This window comes from Drosophila montana, unplaced genomic scaffold (genome assembly GCF_035044405.1).
Source record: "Drosophila montana isolate Dmon_TW-CO22-7 unplaced genomic scaffold, ASM3504440v1 contig_3733_1, whole genome shotgun sequence".
Lineage (NCBI taxonomy): Eukaryota > Metazoa > Arthropoda > Insecta > Diptera > Drosophilidae > Drosophila > Drosophila montana.
In genome coordinates, this window is record NW_026998620.1 from 6806787 (window position 1) to 6830411 (window position 23625).

Genomic DNA, 23625 nt, shown 5'->3' on the forward strand with positions numbered 1-23625 from the left:
CACGTTCATTCCACACCATTGGCTTTTATTGTGGGCGAAAGCCAATACACCCGCTTAGCATGCAAACTGCGCCATGGCTGAGACAACAACAGTTGGCCATTTTGTCTGCAAGTGATTTATGCGCGATTGCTCAAGTTTTATGTGCCTCGCCGTATTGCGTTGACTGTGCTTTAAAAAGTGCTATATACCCGCCCTCTATGCGCATCTGTGGCAAACGCTCCCTATCGTACTCTATCTACCCATGTTTTCATAGTATTTTCCCCAACCTTTGTGTGTGGGTTTTTCATTATTAGCGAAGGCAATGATTTAAGTTTCTACGTGCGGGCGGCGATTCTTTTATGACTTTTGCTAAGGCAACACGGCGCCAACAGCTTAAGCGGTTTTATGTCAGGGGATGAGCTGGACTTTAGTCGGGTCTAAAGCACACTTGGCCCAATGTGCTCATGCAGCAAAGGTTAAAGCTTTACTTTTTATTGGATTTTGTTGCACTCATGCTGGATTTTCCACCTGCACACTGGCGGTTTGCACAGTAAGCGAATTTTGCGTAACCATCCTCCCTAGGAAGCTACAGTTCCCTACGGCTCTTATGTGCTTATAATCCAAAGAGTATGTACACTAATGCTTTAAAGCTTTAATTAATTAAAGGTAAAGCTTAAAGCTGTGCTTAGCTTGAGTCTGTAAACTCTGATACTCTGTATTTCGTATAAATCTATCGAGCATGAAAGTATCGCTCAGTTACCATATAATTTCTAAATTGTAGCTGACAAATCAGAGTTGTATTGATTTTTAATTAGCTTTATCATGTACACAAGCCCCCATATTAGGGCTGCCCCCACCTTAAAAGCGCCGCAGGTAAGAGCCAGCAATAATGTCAAATCAATAGAACTTTGTTGACTAACCTTAATAATCCTCCATGACAAATGGCGATACATTTAATTGGCAATTGTGGGCCTGCGGGCACAGCGGCCCACTCAAATCGTGGCAACCTTTGACCTATCTAAGACGCCCCATCGACACATCGATTCGGCGATGGCAACTTATTTTAGCTTGGCCCTCAAGCTAATCACAAAATCCATTACAAAGCCATTAGCTGGGGCCAATCAAATGCATGCAAAAATGAAGATTCAACCGGAACTTAATCTAATTCAATCGGATCCCAGTCGAATGTTGTATTGGACATGTCGAAACGGATGCAAGCTACATAATGAGCCACAGAACCAATTGACAGATGTGTCAGTACCATAAATTAAATGATTTCGGTAATTGCGTGATAAATGTGCGGCAAACGGAAAATTGCCCGCCACATTTTGAGGCGCTCAGCTTAGAGGCAGGCTTAACATGAAGTATGATGCGCAAAATAGTTGAAGTTTCGATTGATATGATAAATAAACGTACCACAAATCTGCTGGGTTTACCACATGCGCCGTGGCACGCAATTCGCACCACGGCCCAGCCCCCTCATTCATTCTCTTTCCTGGTCCGTTTACGCTTTCGATGTGGGCGGTTCATTTGTCGACAATGTGGGCGTGGCAATGGCATTGTCGTCGCCTGAGTCGCAGTTGGTAGCGTTTCTCCTTTGATTGATTGATTTGCTTATGGCTAAATGAATTCATCAAAAATGATTGAACACGTCTCTAGAACCAGTATTTTATGCAAGAAAAGCCAAAAAAAAGTATTCATTTGAACAGCTGTGCTAAAGGCAAATGATTGAATATAATCGAGCAAATATTAGATGAAAAATATTCCCATCAGCTTTTAACTAATATTTTCAAATAAAACTGTGCTGGACAGTTCGGCTTAAAGGTAGGAAGAGTATAATTATTTAAAACAAATGCAAGAAGAATAATATAATTGAAAGTTTGATATAAATTTAATTTAGATGTCTTTCTTTATTTACCTTGCATTTCGCCTATTTATTTAAGGTTTTAATTGTTTCATCCTATAAATTCTTAATATTTATGAACTCATGCGTGTGTGTTCAACATAGAATATGCAATATTCTAATAATTTATAAACTTACATTATGCCCTTGAATATTTTATAAAGGTTTAAAGCCCATTTAAACTCGTCATCATGGCGGGGCTAACTAATTTTAAGGAGTTCTATACATAAATTATTTTGGTGAAATGCCTAAATAAAAATGTACAAGCTGTTCTATATTTTATTTTATTTTTGTATAGCCAAGAGGACTTTACCTGGTATAATAATGTATATATTGATGATTGGTTGATTGGGATTAAAAAAAAGTAAAAGTAAAAGCTTCGAAAATAACTTTCGGATTTCACATAAAATGATTGAAATTTTATTTGAATTTGTGTACGATGCTTTATTTGTCCAAAAACATTTTCTACTATCAAAACATTATTTTTTGTTTTAGTTGTTATATATCAATAAGTCTATAGTTTACGTACGTGTCAGGTTTCAGCCAGGGCGAAGATAATATGTGACATTAATATTTAAAATGGAATTTGTTAAATATTTTTTATGCGTCATTTTGTTATATACATTCGCAACTACTTTCGCACCCCAAAAGCCTATTTCATTTTCATTTCTATTTTTGTTCGTCGACTGTGTGTATATGCTTGATCCCTGCGCGCAGCTGGTGCTTGGTTTTGTGCTCCCACGTACAAATATTTTTGCTTAGGCTTAACATTAGCATTGGTGTTGATGTTGGGTGGTGCGGTGCGGGGCAATTTGTAGCTGTTATCGCAGTGGTACATACGTTTTTAAATAAACAATTTATCAACTGCTGTGCACTTGTTCTAGTGCCCCCGTCCATATTCGTTTGTTCCACCTGTTCGCATCGACTGGCTGTTGCTTGTGTCTGCCTGGATTTCATTTACATATTCACATCCGGTTTTTCGTTGTTCCTTCAACCTCCTGATACTGTTACCCTGTGGCAACAGCACGAGCATTAGCTTCAGCATGGGACCGTGTAACGCGACGCGTTAAGCTGCCAAAGAGAAAGTGCCGAGTTTTATCGTTATGTGTGTGTGCGGATGATATTGGGACACAAAAATTGGGCTTAAATGTGTTAAATGTGTTCAAACTAAGACCCAACACAAATTGACAGCATGTCATATATCTTTTGTTTATCAACACGTAAGGACAGTTAGCAGAAGAAAGTCACTCGGAATTAAGGAAGTTATATAAAGAGAACTTTTTCAAATGATATTTTAATTCTTATGCTGCATAAATATACAGGTCTGTTCGCCCATTTCACGGCATTCGGGTAACTTTGTTCGCTTAAAGTTCAATTCTCTTGACAACAAATACCAATCGCAAATAATCATCATTATTCTTATTATTATTTGACTTGCAAGAACGTTAAATGTCAAAATGTCAAAACATTTCACCATTGCACTTAAAATGCGAAAAGACAAACAAAGTACTCCAGAGGGGGTGCTGGGAAACGGCAGACTGACAATCTCACTGGCCATTTCTAATTTGGTTATTGAGGCGTGTGATTACGCGCAGGTGGCAGCGAAAAAGTTGAACAACTTGTGGCACCTTTTGCTTTTTCCTGAAACAGCGAAACAATCAACTTCGACTGGATTCTCCAGGGACTAGTCTTGGGTCTATAGAATTCGGAAAATGTGGCGTATGATTAATATTTAATGTGAAATTCATTTACTGCAGATGCGCCACATTAAAAGCTTACTTTAATCAATTTAAGCGAGACAGGCTCTCAGGCGCGCCTTTAAGTAGACTCCGCATGAATACAGTCAGTCCTGAAAGTAGCTTGCCCATGCCAGGTGTAAGTGACGGCAGCGCTAATCAAAACGAATGTTTGCCTCCTTTATCAATTACAACAACCAACAGTAACAAAAACAACAAACACGTGCTTTCAATTAGAGGCCTAACTTAGACGAATGCGTCTGGGATCGCAGCAATTGGCAAATACGTGCGCAAGCCGGGCTCACAGAACGGTATTGTGTTAATGTGTGTACACACTGTTTGTTGGTTTTACTTATTTGGTAAACCAAACATTTTTCATGATTACCGCTCATTAATTTCTGGCCTGCCGGTAATGCCATTTGTCATTTGGGGCGCTCTCGGAATGCGCTGTTGGGAATTTTCGTTGTTGATATGAAGGAATGCAATATAATAAGCGAAATATGCGGTCATAACTAAACAAGACAGGCTGTAAAATTAAATATGCCCAAAACGGTAAAACTGTTGTCCCTAAATTAACATAAATTAATTTGTTTTGTTCATCAACGTAATAATTTGTAAGTCTGTCTGCTCAGTCTGTAGCATATGAAGTTAAGTTGTATTTGATTTGCAACCAATTGTTTAATATTTAAATAATTTATTTAATATTTTTGTTACTAAACAATGAGATTTACAATGCATGTAACACATTTACTACTTAGTTGGGGCTTGAGCTTTTTTATATAAAAAATACTAGTTTTTGTTTAAAACACAATTTAAATTGAACCAATTTAACGGTCAAGTTCGTTTAATTGAGAGTCGAGCAAAAGCAACAAGTTTTATTGCTGATTCGGTTTTTGCAAGACTAAAGTCTGCAAAGCTTTTGAGTCGAGTCTTGTCATATTTTTAATTGCCTGCACTTAAACGCCATTATGATGATGATGGCGCTAAAAGCAAGGGACATGCGGCGGGCTTTAATGCCTGGCTGGGTCTCAGACATGCTTCCGTTGCCTTGCCTTGGTGTGTCTTGGCATAGTGTTCAGTTTTTATTCTTAAGTCCCCCGAGCATTTATTATTTTTGCACGTCTATGGCCACGTCCTGGGCTAGCTTAATTGTCATATTTTGCGTGACAACAGCTCAAGTGGTAATTATTTAAGCATTTTTTTCTCTTTTTGTGCTGTTGCAACGTGTCCAACGTCAAGTGCAAGGTCATTTCGCAAGTGACGCAAGTAAAGCGGGCCGCTGGCAGTTAGGTTGGCCAACAAATGTGTCACTAAGACAAGGAAAGGACCTTGGCGACTTGTCGACTCGACCGCAGAAATGCTTTGACATTTGCATACAAATGCCAACAAAATTGTATGCCATACTATACTTGGAATGGAATTGTTAAAGTGTAATTTAAGTCGGCCAAGGTGCGTCCCAATGGAAGCTAAAATTAGCTAAAACAACGACAGCCAGATAAAGTGAGTGAAAGACGGTTTGAGACATGCTTTATGGCTGTCTAATGACACTTAAGGCAATTAATAGTCGCCATTAAATCACTTTGTCGCTGTTAACAAGTCAATAAAATGAAAGGCCAATGGAATGAGCTATCAATCCTATTCGAGTAAATTGATCACAAATGCACAACAATTCCAGTTCAAGTACAGAAACATTTATTATCTCTCTAATACAGTGTGAATGAACATATAAATGCTCTTTTGGAACAATTAAAGAACTTATTATGTCAGCCTTCAGCTGGACAATTTAGGTAACAATAATGTCCTTTTATTTTATTACTAATAACAAACCAATAAAACGGCAAGCAACATGACATTAGAGTAAAAGCAGGAAACGGAAATTCCGCCAATTTGTTGACTTCCTTATGCTTTTATCCAGCGACACGGACACTCACCAGCTCCAGTATCATCCACACTCTGGTTCTTGCTATTGCTCCGGTTATGACAGGTGTCCTTACATTAGAATCCAATTGACTGTTACCTTCAACTCACTTAATTATGTGTAGCACGCATTTACGGTTTGCCCTGCATTGCATACTCTTTCTCTTATGGCTCGATTTCCGGGAAGAGGTGCGATTAATTGCTGTCGTCAAAATTTGACTTATTTATAATTATTATTTTGTTGGTTTTAATAAGTGTTTCGATCAAATTCTATAAGAAAAGTTTTAAACATTATACAGGTTATCAGATATTTGATATTTTGTAACTCTCAAAAGACATGCCCATATAACACGACGACCAACTGAGTCGATCTATGCGAGTATCGCCACTAAAAACAACGTAGTTATATTTTTTCTTAGAAAATGCGGCTTTATATATTTGCTCCTGTATTATAAGAATATTATTGCATTATTGTGCTTTATTTTTGACTTTCATATAACACTTATATTTGCGATGAATTTTATGCAGCTTATCTGTTAAATTGTTTGGCATGGCTTTTTTATTCTAAAAAGAATACTAATTATTTATAAACATTCAATTGTCTTTAAAATTGTTCTCTTAATTTTAACGTTAACTTTAACCATAGAAAAACTTTTTCAAATTAATTTTAAGTCAGATATTCCCAACTATTCCATAGCGTAAAATAAACAAGCAAACGCGCATTAAATTGCGATAGGAATCATGTAAATGAATTTGTTAAGTTTGTAGTACCATAATCGTTGTTGCGCAGACAAACTGAACGCGTTTGCATTTTAGACCAGCCATTTGCTGAGCAAATTATTTTTATTTTCGTTCTGCAAAGCGACTAATGGGAACTTTGACTGCACAAATAGTTAACATATGCACACACATAGATACTGTATACTGTATGTTATCATGCCGTGTAGGTCGCCTATTGTTGGCATATGGCCCCGATTCCACACGCCAACCAACAACACCAACAGCAACCCCAAAAAAGACAATGACAATGAGAATTGTGAATGGAGCTGGCAGTTTGGATGATTGCAGCCACTGGCACATGGTCGCTGAGCCATTTTGTGAATATTTTCGGGGCGTTTTGTTGCCCAAAGTGAAAGGCGAGCCGGGCAGACGAAGAGACGGACCCAGACAGACAGACGAGTGTTTACTCGTATTCGCTTATTTTACTTTAATGACAATGTTTTGTCTGTTGCGTGTTGAGCGGGCAAATAGAAACAAAAACAAAAAAAAAAAAACACTAACGACAGCGAGCGAAACGTGGTTGAAAATTTGCGGTCGGGTGGTAAGTGGCAAAAACTATTTTTGGGAATACACTCAACCGAGTTTACTTGACATTTTGGTTTATGCCACGACTCGTAAGTGAACAGTTGGATTTTTTTCGGCATATTTTAGATATTAAACACACTTTTCTCCTATACCTTAATTGAGCATGAGCTTGACAAACAACTGCAATTAGTCTGAAATTTAATGCTACCCGAAGTCTAGCGCAGTCCTGAAAATTCTAGCTGTTTCACAGCCTCCATTTCACTCGAGTTGCCTTGAAATTCTCACCTCGTGTCGCTTTATGAATGTCGACTACATTCATAAAAAACTTCATGCCAGTAAAGGTTAAAAGTGCATGCAGCAATTGCCTTACACCTTAACGATGTGCGCATTTCCGGTTCATTTCCCGTCGAAAAATTGCCTACTGTAAAATAAAATGCCAGCAAACAAACAGGTAAGGCAATAAAGACACAATTACCTGGGGTATGCTCATTTTGCCATATATACTATAAATACATGTCATTTGCAAACCTGCTTGAGTTGAGCCTTAAAGGCAAATATGGGTAGTACTTATTTCATTTTTAACGCAGCCAACAGATATTGGTAAAAAACTAAGAAATATATTTTTCTATCGCATAGAATATTATTTTACAACAGTATTTGTTGCCCTGGTTTACGTTGGGTCGCGTTTTCTTGTCCTTGTTTTTTATAGTCAGCACGCCCGAAACTCGATGTTTGAAGTTGAAACTTTCGTACTTACCTTATAAATGTTAAAGCTCTTTTTTACCTCAGTATTATTGGCCAAATGTACAGTTTCTTTTCTTTAAAAATGTAAAAAGGACATGAGTGTCTTGTGCAAATGTAAGTAGCAGGCAGGAGGAGGCACCTCCGACCCCATAAAGTGTATTAATTCCTGATCAGGATGATGAGCTGAGTCGAACTAGCCATGTCCGTCTGTCATCCATCTCTGAGAATGCATCGAGCTCTCGAGCTAAAGATTTGAAATTTAAAAAAAAAAGTCTAGTGTGTCATACACAGATCGAGTCTATTATTAGCAAGATTAAATTCCATTTAAAAACAATTTTTTTTAAAGCATATTTTATCAAAGCAAGAATGTCAAATTTTGTATGTAGGTTCTCGAGCAGTATTTACAGGTATAGAATATTACTTTCATTGTTTTTAGGACGAAAATTTTACTTAAGCTGAAACCTTGAGCTTTGATATGCACAAACATGTAGGTGCCACATTTGTTTACTGAACATTTTTCAGAGATCGCACAATAATCTTCAAAGATATTCAAGAGTGCATTTACAAGGGCAAGGGTAAGACGAAGCACAGATACAGGGTAACTCCTATTCGGGCATACCCGACTTGGGAACTCTTACTTGTCTTATGCGCAATGCGATGTGTGGCACGTTCGGCAAATTGCATTAGTTGTGCACACTTCCGGCTTAGCCATTAGAAAATGTAATTTATGATTGTATTTTACAGTTTTATACACACATGGAAAATACGTTTTTCTAGCATTTTAAGTAGCATCTGCCAAGCATTATTTCCGCCAGAGCAATGCATTTTATATTCGCCCATAAAAGTGCAAAATTTATGGTAAAATTTTCCGAATGCGCACTTTCCACAATATTGCGCACTATTTCATGTTGAACTTTTACAATAACAAACGAAATCGGGAATCCGAATATGTGCGAAATGTGTAGTTAAAAATGTTATGTTTAGCATATGAAACTTAGAGATTTTAAAAGTGTGCTCGAATGGAAGATACCCTGCACACAGAGAGGAGCTAGCTTTCTTTTGATGCGTACAGACACAAGACGTATTTACATATATCCAAAAGCAGAAAATATTGTGTATCGGTGGATACTCTACGAGAGCCTGTTACCGACTATCAGAAGCTTCGAGACATGGTTAAGGAAACCAGATGATTTGCGCGTCCCATAGAAATTCCCTTAATTAAGAATTCAAGGCTTTTGCTCTTTTCTGAGATCGACAGACAGTAAGGCAGACATACAGAAAGACAGCCGGGCACAGCCTTTACTCCTTTTCAATGGGTTCAGTGTTTGGGCAGTGTGTTGATTACCAATCATTTAGTCATTAATACAAATTACGTATTTAGCTAATTAATTGGAAAAATAAATGCAAGATGCCGAAATAATTTAATTTATTTTAAATGTGGCTCTCAAATTAGCTGGAGTCGCCTCAGCTTATATATGTATGTATATATGCACTCCCACAAATACACTGAATCCAATTAAATTTGATAATATTTATGCGGGTCAAGAGACTGCAAGTTTCAATCGGATAAATTGCCATAGCTTCTCTAGCATGGGAACGTTTTCACATAGTTATTTTGTTACTTTTTGTACTCTGTCCCGTCCTTATTAAATATTTACGTATCTAAAGAGTGAAATCATGTCAGTGTTATACATATGTGTAACTTGTGCTCAGAGGTAGGGTGTGTAGGTTGCAGCTGTTTTTTTTTTTTACTAATTTTCTTTTTTAAATTATAATATAAGATTAAAATAAATTCCTTTTAAGAGATTATGTGACGATGTGAGGAAATATCACAGTGCATATTAAAGGAAATTTAATCTGTCTAGGGATGAGGGTAACTTACATACATAACAAATTTAATGTCTGACAGGGCGACAAATTATAAATCAATATAGTAAATGAACATGAGTATTTCTAAATATATATTATATATGAATCCGTTTTAATATAAAAACGGTTTACTTAATTAATTTCGGTTTGTGAATTATCTCAGCTCAATGCAACTGCAGCTTTCTCTATAAATAAATGTCTGCGTTTGTTATGACAAACCAAAGAGAGCACGAGAATTTCGTTTACTTTCGTTCTTGGTTACCTTCGCGTAACCTTCACATCTACAGTTTGTGCGCCTCGCATTCTCACTTTAGGTCGATGCCAATAACTTTACTTTGTTGTATTGTCTACAGGCAATCGTAGGGATGCATGTCTCTGGGTGCTATAATAAATTACGTCAGCATTGTCGTCTCGAACGTGTTGGTGCATACAAATGTGCTAATTTATAAGCAAAACAATTAGTTATATGCAATCAAACTAGTTCAGCAGCGGCAACACAACACTAAACAAATACAACACACATGCTAGCGAACTGGGAAAGGAAAGTAAATTTCATTAGTGTGCTTCAATTGTGGGTGTGTGCAATCACTTTGTATATATTGCGTATACGTCATGTTGTGCGAAGTAGTGTTTGTCTTTACTAGAATATGGCTCTAGCTGCTGGAAATGCACGAAGATAAAGAATAGGTTTGGTTCCCTGCGAATCCGATGAGTCATCTTGGTTTTTAAACAATTTAGTTGAATATTTGATTAAATTCCTTGAGGTTCTTATATATGTTATATATATACTAGAAATTCTCGCAAACTCTCGCTCTACCGCCCCACTACTCACAATCTATTAATTACTTGTCTGTTACAAACTAATTTGTAAGCATCAAAACTGTCATCTACACCGAGGTTCTTAAGTCCAGGCGGTCCTGAAACCTTCGACAGCTCTACCAAAGAATACATATTGAACAAATCTTAATTATTTTTTTATTTGTTTCTTTATTATTTTTTAATTTATTTATGCATTTTCTTTGCGGATAATATAAAAATTTATATTTGGTGCTGCTTTGAACTGGCGTTTTCTCGCTTGTTAGTTCAACGCTCACACACATTTTTAGGGGCAAAATCTCCATTGAAATATTGGCTGCTGACTTTCAGTCACCCTACGGTGCATAGCATGAAATAATGCCAATGCCAAGAGCTGCTTTTTACGTTATTAACTATGTGCCATGTAACAAGCTTACCGCATCGTGTGCTTTGAGTACATATTAGACTAGTGCCCGACAGGACACAGGACACACCTAGGCAACTGCGTGAGTCTGGTAAACTGCAATTGGCAGGCTGTGGCCAGGACAAAAGCTAAAGCAACGCATGTGTGTGACAGATATTGCGCGTTCGCCTTGTATGTCAACATTATTTTTTTGCCTTTAGTCGTTGCCAGCTGACCTTTATCTTAGGGGAGGCAATAAGAACATATTTTTGATAAAACAGCTTCCTCTTTCTTACTTTTCATCTGCCCGGCTGCCTGTCACATGCAGTACTTAGCCCAAAATGCTGGTTATTTTTTTTCATTTCTTATGTTATGTGGTGCGACTGTAACTCGGAATGGGATTAATGTTCGTAACATCATGACGCGGCTGACAGGCGACCACAGGTGCGTGTCGTCTTTCTTCTGAGTCGGTGACATTTATGCAACATTCATTAAGTTTGCCACACACACACACACAATTCACGTCAGCGGACGAAGCCCCAGCCTTATCTTCATTTTCATTACCATCAACTCTTTGGCCTCCGTGTCTGATGTGTTTTATGAAAAGTATTTCGTGCCGAGGCTAACCCCAGTCGATTTTCTTGCTTTTATGAGCTCTTGTCAGGTGTGTGTTTACTTTATGTCAGATCTCAGAAATGTACCCCATGTCTATCTGTGGCCAGAAAGCTTAACGCAACTGCATCACATGCTTCATGAATATGTTGCCTACTTCTGTGCGCACTTGTTGTCATTTGAAAGAACTACAAATATGGCACTTGATTTAAGGACTATTAAATAAACACAAAATATTAAATGCTAGTCAAAGCAAAGCAAATGGACTAAATTGAATGTTGTACTTTATTTGGTTGGACTTTGGGGGTAGACAATGAGCTTTTGCTAACTTTTATTCAGCATAAGCTTGAAATTACCAAATGAGCTTTGAAAGTGGGTGAAAAATGTTAAGCCCTATCAACTCGAACAATAAATTGCCTTGAATTACAATGTTGAGTGACATATACTCTAAAATATCGTAAACTACTGAAGAGCTTAGTTTAAATTACTGAGATACCCTGCATTTTATAACTTTTCATTAAGAATGCAAAGCCTTTTAAGAGAGTAGCTTAGCAGACAAATACCAGTTCACAGCAGCTAAATCAAGCGGCAAAGTCTATAATTTCATACGCGTCGAGCACTTGGCAACAAGATTGGAAAAATATGAATATCACACATACGACACGTTGCACGCGCCAGACTACTTAATTTTGTTGCGTTGTCATTGTGCGTAAATTTCGAAAATCCAGAAAAACAAAGAAAAAAACACTTTGTAAGTCAGCCGCGAGCAATTCATTACTATTTGATGTTGGAACAATTGGAATTTATGTGCCCAGCGGGCCAGGATAATTGACAAGCCGTTGGGCAGGGTGTAGGACGCAGTCCCATAATTCACTCGACTCAATTGCTGGAGCAAGTAAACAAGTTCTGGACGTGTGCTTTACAAGCACGGGCCAAGTGAAAGATATTTAGTTTATTGTGCGTGCTGTGTGAGGAAAAATCGCAGCCAAATTGTGCGCAGCAAATTTCTCGGATGAAAGGTCAAAAGGTGCTGCCCAAATTGGCCAAATGGTTTGCCACTATAAGGTGCCAGTTACTGTCAAGCTGTCAAATCCTTTTACGCACTCGCTTGAAGCTGCTTTAATGTCAATCCTGTGAAACATATTTATCCTTTTAGTGCACCGTCACAAACATCTTTTGCGATTTTCATTTTGCCTTTCTTCACAATAGCTTTGTTGCGCTAAGAATAAACCTTTTCATAAAGCAATTGAATACCGTTTGGTTTCGTGTCGCGCGTATCTCAATGTGCTTTTGTTATAGATAGCACAAAGCCGGAGCAATTGAGGTCCAATTACAGGCCTGTTGTTGCAGTTATAATTGAAGAATTATCGTTATAATTGACTTATTATATGCGTTTAATTGTAAGTAAGCCTAACTTGCATGTTAAGCGCCAATTTTGTGTCCACTTAGATCACAATATTAATATTGACTTTTGCCGACAGCTAACAATTTTTAATTGATTTTTAATTAAAAGAACACAGTCATATTTTTAGTAAATTATATTTACACTTGGCCTAGTTTAATTAAATTTTTTAATACATTAAAAACACATAAGAATTTTAGAATAATATTTCTTGACACTACATCAAATTTAATTAAAATGTAAAAAAATGTATTCATTATATATTAGACAATTAACATAATATAATTATGATACTACTATATCAATTTTATTAATATTTAAAAAAATGCATTCAATTTAAAATATATTAGACAATTATATTTCTTATTCATATAAAATTGAACTAAAATAAAAAGAAATTTTTTTAATTAATTAAAATATATTAGACAATTGGCATAATCTTTCTTATGACACTACATCAAATTTCGTTAAAATTAAAAATTGTGACATTCCCCAAAATTAAATTAATATTTCATTTCGGGCATCATAAATCTTAAATTGAATATCTTTGAAAATGAGTATGCAGTATGAATTGTCAACCTAAGCTTGCCCTTTCATTATAAAGGATATGAGATTCGTAGCTTTTAGGGTATTGGCCGCTAAACATCAGTCAGTTAGTCAGTCAATCAGTTAGTCAGTCAATCAGTGAGTTTTATATGCCATAGCATGCAATCATTTAATTACGTCTATAAATATATCACTTATAGTGCTTGAGGTCGGACAAACAGGCATCTACATTTGCCTGGCTAGATTGACACGGCTGTTAATAACCCCTTTTTACCCAGTATTGGGTAATCAAATAATCAAAATAAGGACATAATTGCAAAAAGCTGCCATATTTTTAGCCATCATATTTAGCCGGAAACGAGGAATGGGACAAGCGAAAAACAGCTAAAAACCATTAACAGAAAATCAAGGCAATTAATTTATTTCCATATTTAAAATGGTGTTTTTTTGCCGAGCACTAATTTCCACTGCTCGTAAAATCCCGTTAAGTGCGCATTAGCTGCTGATGCGTAGGCAGGCGCCATTTTGAATCGCGCCGCTGTTGGAGCTCTCTGGGGAACAAAATCAAAATAAAACCCAAACAAGGCGCGAGTTAATTGAATTTATTGTTGTTCTGGATTTTTTGTTTTTTTTTTTTCGTTTTCTTTGGTTTGACTTGTTTTTGTTTTTGCGCTGCTTTCATGGCCAATATGCTGGGGCCATTTGTTAACATGCGTGTGCGGCGCTCAAAATTTTGGGTATTTTAATTTTCACATGTTTTTGTTTTGTTTGGTCGGTTTTCTTTCAGTCCTGCTTGCCATTGTGTTGCGACTGTAAATTTTCAGCAGATCTTTTTTGCAGGAGCGCAAATTGGTTTTCTTTTTGCAGGCACGTGGCTTGGGGCTTGGCGTAAAGCTTGCCAAGGCTTTTAGGAACAATTTTCACTTCCAACGCCATTTCGCCATTTTGTTAGCTGTTTGTTTGGTGTGTGCGTGTGTGAGTGTGCGAGCGCGTGTTTGTGTGGCTGGCGTCTGGCTTACGTATGTATTTATTTTCATTTGTCTGCATTTAATGTGCGGCCAAAAAAAGAGACGCGCAACAAAAGAGGTTTACTTTTCGACATTTGGCTGCTGTGGTTCCTCGTATTTGCTTTATGGTTATGTGCGGTTTTCTCTTAAAAGGGCCGCTTTAAAAATATTATGCTCGAAATTACCTGTGGCCATAAAAACACATTCTTTAAGCATAAATGTAATTAAATTTTCGGAAACAAAAACAGAAAAACGCCTTTCGACTTTTGCATAATGCTTAAAGCAAAAGTTTTTGTTTGTTTCAGCTTGGCACCATGGATTTTTGTATTCAAATTATCTATTCAAGATTTATAGTTTTTACTTATAAAGGCATTTCTGACCTAAGAAGTTAAAAATAAAAGAGCATTTCTATAGTCCTGTTTATTTACACAAAAATCTACATAAGTGAAAAGGACGAAATCTTTTTATATATTTTTATATTCTTTCGAAAAAATGGTGTACATACGATTTTATATAAGGAGCTTCAAGCTTTTAAGAACTTTTCCTAGATCCGGTAGATCAGCGAACGACCTTAATATTTCTGCTAGGGTATTAAATTTTCAGTTCTCCATTGCGGTTCTCCACTTTGTTGTTGTGCTTTCTTCTCTTGTTCTTTTTCAGCTTTCGAGGAGTATATATAAATCCAACTTGTTGAAATTGCCTTTGCAATGCAAATTTATGCAACCAAAGGTTGCTGGTAATAAACTGTCGGACTCTTTGGAATAAAAGGATAGTACGCAAAGTAGAGGAAAGAAATTTAAGATAAAAGTCCAATTATATTTTTGATAGCTTGATTGTGGGCAAAACTTAAATGATTTGCACTTAAATTGACTTGACTTAGTCTTACTTCATTCACAATTCGATAATTCTGTCTAGTTAAATGCTTCAAATCAAATATGTTTAATGTAAGGGCTTTCGAGATAAATGCTGAAACCTGCGCACATTTGCACGTGTTTAAAATATATACATGGTATGGTGTATCTGTAATTCCCTGATGTAAAGTATAAAACAAACAAATAATAAAATAAATACGCTTTAGCAGCTCAAGGTCGACTTTAATGCCAGCATACTTTAGTCCTTGGCTTTCATTTTGTCATACTTAGCTCTCACAGAGGCTGTTAAAAGGGTGAATGGAGTTCACTTGGTTCAGGTGTTCTATAAAATAAACATACAGATATGTAAATATGTCTCTGCAAAGCAATAAAATATGTGGTCTGGTCGTTGGCAACGTCATGCTCAAAAAATAAATAAAAATTTGGATATGCATGTAAATATGTTGATAAATTTGAATGTATTTCTTTGTTGTTTTATTTTTACTTACATTTCTTTGTAATTATGAAACGGACAATAATATTAAACATTCATATATATCAAGCAGAAATATCGTTGCAGCGATATATCGAATGGATAGTATTGAATAACCTTCAATTGGTAAATTACTTTATATTATCCCTAAACAAATCCAAATAATAATAGTTAAAACTATTTAATTAAGTCGGCTTATTTATTCTTAGTCAATGTACAGTAATATCCACACTTGTTCCTGCATTGTATAGCTTAGAATTAACTTTAATAGAAAAGTTAAAGCTCCCATCTAAAGTCCTTACAAGCCATTAAATTGTATAAAGATGAAGTTTAGCATTGAAATTATATTTGTCGATTAAAGCTTCGAAGCGTTATTCATGGTGTTTTCCCTTTGCTATTTTCTTGCAGATGCCTGCCATCCGTACGAGCCTTTCAAGTGCCCCGGCGACGGTAATTGCATTTCCATACAATATTTATGCGATGGTGCGCCCGATTGCTCCGACGGCTACGACGAGGACATGCGTCTTTGCACAGCGGGTAAGTCCCAGAGACATTGGGTCGAAATTACTTCTGGCTTTCAATTGGAGGTGCCTGCAACGACCAGTTAGCCAGAGCCAGAGCCAGAGTCGGCTTTAATTGTATGCAAACTGTTGGCCATCAGGCTGGCCATAAATAATTTGGTTAGATCCATTGATTTTCAAGCAGAATCAATGCCAAGCAATGGTGAAATTTTGATTTGTGGCTGCCAGTCACAAGCCACAATCCAATTTTCCAAAGGCCCATCAGAATATTGCACTCATGGCTGAGCAGCAGCATGGTCCCGACTGGAGTTGTCAAATGCTTCTGTCAAGAAGGCAGCAGGAAATTAAAAGCCGTATTTCAATTAGGCCCTGTGTATGTGTTTGTGTGTGTGTGTGTGTGTGTGTATTTTCAACTGTCTGTGCCATGTCAAGGGCAGCTGTACATGTGTCAAAGGCCAAAATGACTTACACAACCGGCACACGTATTCGGTTCCATGCATCTCCGGCAACTGGCAACTGTATGGAACTTATAAAGCATGCTGTTGCACTTTCCAAGATTTGTGCACAACTTGTTATTTTATTTTTGGTTTGCTGCTCGCTTGAATCTAATGAAATTAGCCACATAGCTGCAAAGTTTACCAGCGAATCAAATAGTTTCCATTTACTCGTCCATTCGAACGGTCCAACTTCCTGGTGAGAACTGAACGTGTAAGATATGCTACAAAACTTTGACAAGAACTGATGCTTGGTTAAGGGCCAAGCTAATAAAATAATTGAAAATTCAGCACAAGCTATTCCACTTTCAATCGAAGCAGCCATGTTTATTGAATGCCTTGACACATAGAATACTCACTAGACTACAAAAATTAAATATCTTTGCACATAATCTCTCAGATCGATTCGAAAAAGTAAATATTTCTTAACGCGGATAAGCAATATCTTACTCTAAGTTTGTAAGCATTAAATAGAGAGATAGCAAGAGGATGAAGGGATAGTGAGAGAGGGAGAGAGAGAAAGAGAGAGGGAGAGAGCGATAGAGAGAGCAGGAGAGTTTATAAGAAGTGAATATAAAATTAAAATATAAATAAAATAAAAAATTTTATATAATCCAAATACATTTCATGTATTATATTCATGAGAATCGCATAGTAGAGCATAACTCAAAAATAAGTTTGTTTGTTTTTTTTTGTTAATTGCAGAGTCGCGTGTATTACCCGGCCTTGCGCTGGCAGGGTTTTTATGTTATAATTGTAAACACAAACAGTTTTTGTATATTGATAAAACTCTCTTGTAGAATTAATTGCATTTATGACCAGGCAAAACAATGGCGAACAATCAACAAAATAATTAAACAAATTGCACGATAATTAAAGGAAAAATAATTGAATTTGATATTAAGGCCGCCGATGCAAATCTCGTAATAAATATTGTGCAAAGCCCGACGATATATTGTTGCTGGGTGATAAACACAATTTTTGGTACCTAAACTAGTTGAATAAGTAAGGATATATTTTGTAAGAAATTACGCACTGTGGTTGAGCAAACAATGGGGAAAATTCGTTGCTTAATTCTGTGGCGACAGCGACTGCTGGGCAAACAAGCGGCCACGGCGCAGGGAACGAAACTTTAAGCAAACAGAAAATTGTTGCCACTAATTGCCCCAATTCACTTGACTGAAACCTGAAAGTCGCCGGCAGGCGGGTCAGGCAGGGCAGACTGCCCCCAGTTGCTGAGGGCCTTCGCCTTCGCTAGACTCCGTTGCCAGGACACGCAGAGGCCGCAGGGCAAAGTCGAGCGCATTGTGGCGTATATTTTCCGTGCACCATTGTTATTCTACAACAAAACCAAAAGGAAAAGACAAAAAAAAAAAAAAAAAAGAATAAACTATTTTCGACAATGAAATCATTTAGGAAGTGTCGGTCTCGGTCTCGGTCTCGGTCTCGATCTGGGTCTAATGTGCGCGCAAGTTATAGCGCCTGGCTCAAATGTCTTTGATAAATTATGCGCCCCACCCAATGTGGTTCGCCCTGACCAGCTTGTGTGTGGGGCTAAATGGCAAGCTCAAGTTGCCTTCAGTCCGTTTTTTTGTATGCCTGGCAGCAGTCCTGCGGCTTCCTTTGACTTGTTTCCACCTCAGCCAATTGTTGCTGCATTGTACAATGGCATCAAGTGCCATAGAGAGTAGCTTTTCTCATCAGGTGGGGCCGAATGGTGAAAATAAATGTTAAATGCGCTTGTAAATGAATATTAATTAATTAATCTTTGTGGCTTAGAAATACTTAACTGAGATCATGTCTAGAGGGCGCAAAATGAGAATCTAATTAATTCACTTCCCGTTTAAGAATTCAATTAAAATGTATCGAGTAGCTTAAAATGTCAACCGAATGTTGCGGAGCGCTTGCATCAATAAAATAATACAAAAATTTAATGGGAAATAAAATTACATAAATAAAAAAAATTTTATATGTAAAAGGAAAACAAGCGTATTCCATTTCCCAATAAAAAGGAGTAAAACTGCAATAAATATTTAAAAAAAAAGTTGAACGCGCTGCACTTGAATACCCCTGGGAAATTAACATAAATTTGCATACATTTTAACAACAGTTAAAAGTTAACATTGGCGTTTCCCATGAAGTGCTGCGAGTGCTGCAGGGCCAGCGACCAAAGAGCCTGCAAATGTTAGGTGGCCTTATCTTAACTGCTGATATACATCGCCTGAATATGTAACAAGTTAAAGGCAAACAGGCGACACACACACACACACACACACACACATATGCTCGGGGCATGTAAAACTGTGGCGTTCCCAGGCGATATATCCAGACCATATATGCACTGCGTCTCACATAGATGCCAACAGCACAACAAAAGAGCACAAAAAAATAGAAAAAAAATAACTGGCAAACTGCGCCATTTGCATAACAAATACAGCCAGTAACTGAATCAACTCACACACACACACACTCGTATATACACCCACATACTACAGATCCATCGACTACCGTGTCCTTGCAACCATTAAAAATGCCAACAAGCGTCGGTGTATGTACATAGGGGACACTCACCGAGTCTCAAAAGTGCAGCCGGTGGGGTAAAAGCCGACAACGAGCGCTGCAAACTTAACCATTCTTTGACGGACTAACAGAGTAACTGACTTACCTAAAATTGTCAGCAATTTGTCCAAAACAAAAAAAAAAGGCAATAGAAATACAATAAAGGACTAAAGTTCTGGCAACCTTTTATATAAATAGATCAATTTAAAATAAATTGAACGAAACGTTCTTAAACTTGGGAAATTAATATTTAATTGGTTTCTTTGCGAATTCAGTTAAATATTTAAAGAGGTTTCCTCTAAAAACAATCACAAGTCTTTTCCTGAAAGCGTACAAATTGGTTACCAATATATGTCATTTGCTTAGTGATGATATAAACGAGCAATCAATATAAAAGAGTTCGTCTTGATTGACTGATTGACTGAGGAACTGACAGAACGAGGACCAACGCACAGCCTAAGCCGGAGGACATACGAAGCATAAATGCTTTCAGTAGCTGCCTTTTGGGTAAGAGTTTTGAATAGGTCCACTTCCAAGCATTAAAGCAATGCAGTTTAATAAGAATTACTCTCAACTATGAGCGTCGGACTAACGAGCGAGTGGTCGCCGGTTCAAATGCAGCAGCCAAAGTCAATTTGTGTATTTCATTGTTTTATTTGTTTCTATTAACAATGAAAAAGCAATACCTAGACGATTGTTGGCAATTTGGCTAGAGTTTGCCTCAACTTGGCGCGAATTACATGAACTATTTTGTTACTACTGGCACATTGAACATTATTCATTTGCTCTGGGCGACTCCGGGTAGTTTCTTCTCTTTACTTGATATATAAAACAGCGAAAATGATAGCCTTGTTTGTATTTTATTGTGATTTCTGATTTGACGAGCTTCAAAGCACACGCGAACAAAGTTGCGATGGGAAATGGTTGTATACAAGAAAGCATATACTTTAAATGCATTCAATTTTTATTTATTAATTATCTTATGCATTTTCAGCAAATAAATGAATATATAAGAAACTAAACTTGTCATCGAAGAACAGACTAAATCTTTCCAAATTCTTGATCAAACAAGTTTTTAATCATGTATAAGCCAGCTTTAAATTAACTGAACAATATATATTAAAAATTGTATTTGTCATATACTATTTACTTCACAAAGAATGTTTTTGGTTAACTCGTCTTATCATCATTGCCAATATAATTATTAAGAAACTGGCAACACGAGACAAGTTGTGACTTTGTATCTTAATCAAATAAATAATAAATTTTGATTGATAGTTTCCGTATTTTATTATTACATGGCAGCCTTTTTTTATTTTGACATGACGAGGAAATACGTGTACATAAAAGAGATTAATATTAAGTAAATAGAGTAAGAATATTATCAGAGATAAAGTTAATTAAATTACAACACTATTCAATACTCTTAAACAAACCATGAAATATGTAAATCATGAGAATCGAATAGTAAGGCAATGTTTAAAAATACGTTTAAAATATAAATTGATGAAGAAGTTAACTTTCTCTGCCTTTGGTATAAGAGAATATTACCCGTTCTGGCTTGAGCTAACTTTTTATATTTCAACTGTAAGCTTTTCGACCCATTAAAAAGTTGAACCAGCATTTTGACTCCCTGAAGTAGATTAATACATGTTAAAAAGAGGTTTTTTAAATTGATGTCGAAAATCGCAATCAAGAGTCAATCAGTCAGGAAAAACAATTTTATTAAAAGCCAGAACGTGTACCATAATTATTTAACATGAGTTCTTCGTGTGCCATAAATTTTGCAATTATTAATAATATCGAATAATTGATTATAATGTTAATTAGATTACTGGAATATGCAGGAGCTAGTGTGCAAAAAGCCATGCGATTAATTAATGCTGAATGCCCACATGCTATGCTGTTGTTGCAACATTAAAATTAATGGACAAAATTCAAATTGAAAGGCTGTCAGAGCTTCTATCTCTACCTCTCTCCCTATCTCTGTGTCACTCTCACAGTCTCTTTTAACAGCATGTGCCTAACGGATGCAACTTGTCTCGTGAGATATGAGTGTTATGACCCTCCTGTTGCCACTTAACACCCAACACGTGTCTCGGGTTAATTATAAGCAATTTGTAAAATTTTCGTGCCTTTATTTCTACTTGCAGCCAAACGCCCACCTGTCGAAGAGACTGCATCATTTTTGCAGAGCCTAATCGCCTCACATGGACCCAATTATCTGGAGAAACTTTTTGGCAGCAAGGCACGTGATGCCCTCTCCCCGTTGGGCGGTGTGGAAAAGGTGGCCATTGCTTTGAGCGAATCGCAAACGATTGAGGACTTCGGAGCCGCATTGCACCTAATGAGGTATGGTCAGAAACTTGAGTCCCTTCGCAATGCTCGGGGCGCAATTCATGCGCTTAGTTTTTTATCTCGAACCCTTTCGTAGATGTAGAACAATTTTAATTTAGTGCCTCCAGTAGCATAACATCCCATATAAATAATGAAAGCTCTTAAATAAACTTAACACAACCCCAAAGCTATTTTAACTTTTGGTAGTTTTTCCCTCTGCTGCTTGACAAAGGCACGGCTCCGCTTCTTCTGCTCGTGTGCACCCCAGTCCTGTCCCACTGGCCAGGTCTGGTGTTTTGTACAACATATCCAGCAGCGTCCTTGGCGATTCTCTTGAAATATACTTGTGTCCTTTACACCGCTTTTATAGTTCTCTGCGCTCCGCCACAAACAAGTTATGAAATTTTAAAATATCGTATGCTTACCCTTTTGCTTGTTTGCTTTTTGTCTGTGTCTGTTCTTTATTTGAATACTTTTTTGTGCGGTTGACAGTTTTGCACACGGGCTTTAAGGACTTCATCCCTACATTATACCCTGTGACCATAAAAATGTTTAAGAAGAGTGGAAGAATGTCGTGCCAATAAAGTTATGGGAAGATGGCCAGTTATATACTATGTATATACATTATTTTTTCGAGGCTTCCAATATTCTTATAATTGACTTAATTAAAAAAAAACTAAGGTATCTGGTGTTCGAGCCTTTACAACAACCGAATATTTGATAATTAAACTTATGCTTACTTAAAGTTTGCATATTTCCACATGCATGGGCAGTTGTTTGTGTAAAGGACTTTTTAGGAATTGCAGAAGAATAACAATTAATAGCGCTGTAGTCGGGTGTGCCCGACTAGAAGATTCCCAGGCTACGATGCAGATGTGCTTATACTCGCCTTGGATCTACAGCATGAGAAATGCTTGCCTGATTTACTTCGGTGCCCTTTGTCCGATCTTAATGTAATTTAGAGCATAAATATAATATCAAATGTATGCAAATAATAAGAGCTGGAAATTTACATCCAAAAGTATTAGTTTTTCTGTCAATTCTTGGGGAACTAGATAAATTTAACTAAATGAAATATTCTGCAATTTGTATGTTTTTGGTATCTCTAGCTCTAGCAGCTATTGATGCTAACCAAGATTATATAGATAATATATATATATATGTATTTATTCTATGCAAGCAAATACTCCTTCTGCCTGTTACATACCGACCGAAGCGGCCATTGGGGGAAATTTTCATTAAATTAGAATAATAAAAACTAACCACAAAACAAAACGGCAGTAGCAATGAGATTTACCCAAAAATGGCAGTTGCTCGGTCGTACAATTAACTGAAGTGTAGCTAATTGTGGACAGGCTAGACCCATAAAGACCCCCGACAAACAGGCTGATTAATTGGCAAAAACTCTCGAGCCTAACTAGTAGACCTGCTCTCTGTACGGCTGCTCCTCCTCGTTTGCTGGTACTTACAAAATTTCATCAACTCAATTAATCGTACCCAAACCGAAAGCTTGGAATGCTTGGGAAAGCACTTCACTCGGCAGGGGCAGGATATGGGCTCGGGTCGAATGTAGTTCAACATCAACTAATTACGCAATTACATTTTCAATGGATTTATTTTAAATTTTTAATTCTTTCGAGCTATACCTGTCCGACTGAGAAGCATTAGTTTGAATGTCAATTAACTTACAAAGGCATCGTAATAGTTCATCTATATATAAAAAACTGTTCGTCCTGACAGTTAGCTTATATGAAGTAAGCTGAAGTAAGTGCATGCGAAGATGATATTTTGAAAATTCCTCAATCGCGGAGATTGGTTTTATGAAACTTCCGGCTTTTCTGAGCGACTTCAAAGCTATACTTAAAGATCTTAATACCTTATTCCACAGTCTTTGATTTGGATTCTTTGTCTTTGGATTCCAGCGCATAATAGAACAAATTGAATCTTTAAAGATCTTTGCAAATATTCATTTGAATATTGTTTCACACTATTTCGCAAAATTAAGCCCTCCTGGTTGGAAAGTTTTTAGGTGGCCAAAGTTTCTGGATCAAGCACATTTCCAAGGAATTTTATGAGACGTGTTTCACAAGAGCCACCCGTGCTGGGTGGAAAAGGGAAGTCGAAAGTTGTATCTTAATAGGCTTCAAGGCTT

At 36.9% G+C, this 23625-nt stretch overlaps 1 protein-coding gene across 1 annotated transcript in view; it reads left to right on the plus strand.

Annotated features, from left to right (window-relative positions):
• Positions 1–23625, plus strand: part of LOC135436217 (IDLSRF-like peptide) — a 50007-nt gene that overhangs the window by 22924 nt on the left and 3458 nt on the right. The window contains exons 3-4 of the mRNA XM_064693754.1: positions 15971–16099; positions 21290–21488. Coding sequence (XP_064549824.1) covers positions 15971–16099; positions 21290–21488 — 328 coding nt within the window. The remainder of the gene's footprint in view (positions 1–15970; positions 16100–21289; positions 21489–23625) is intronic.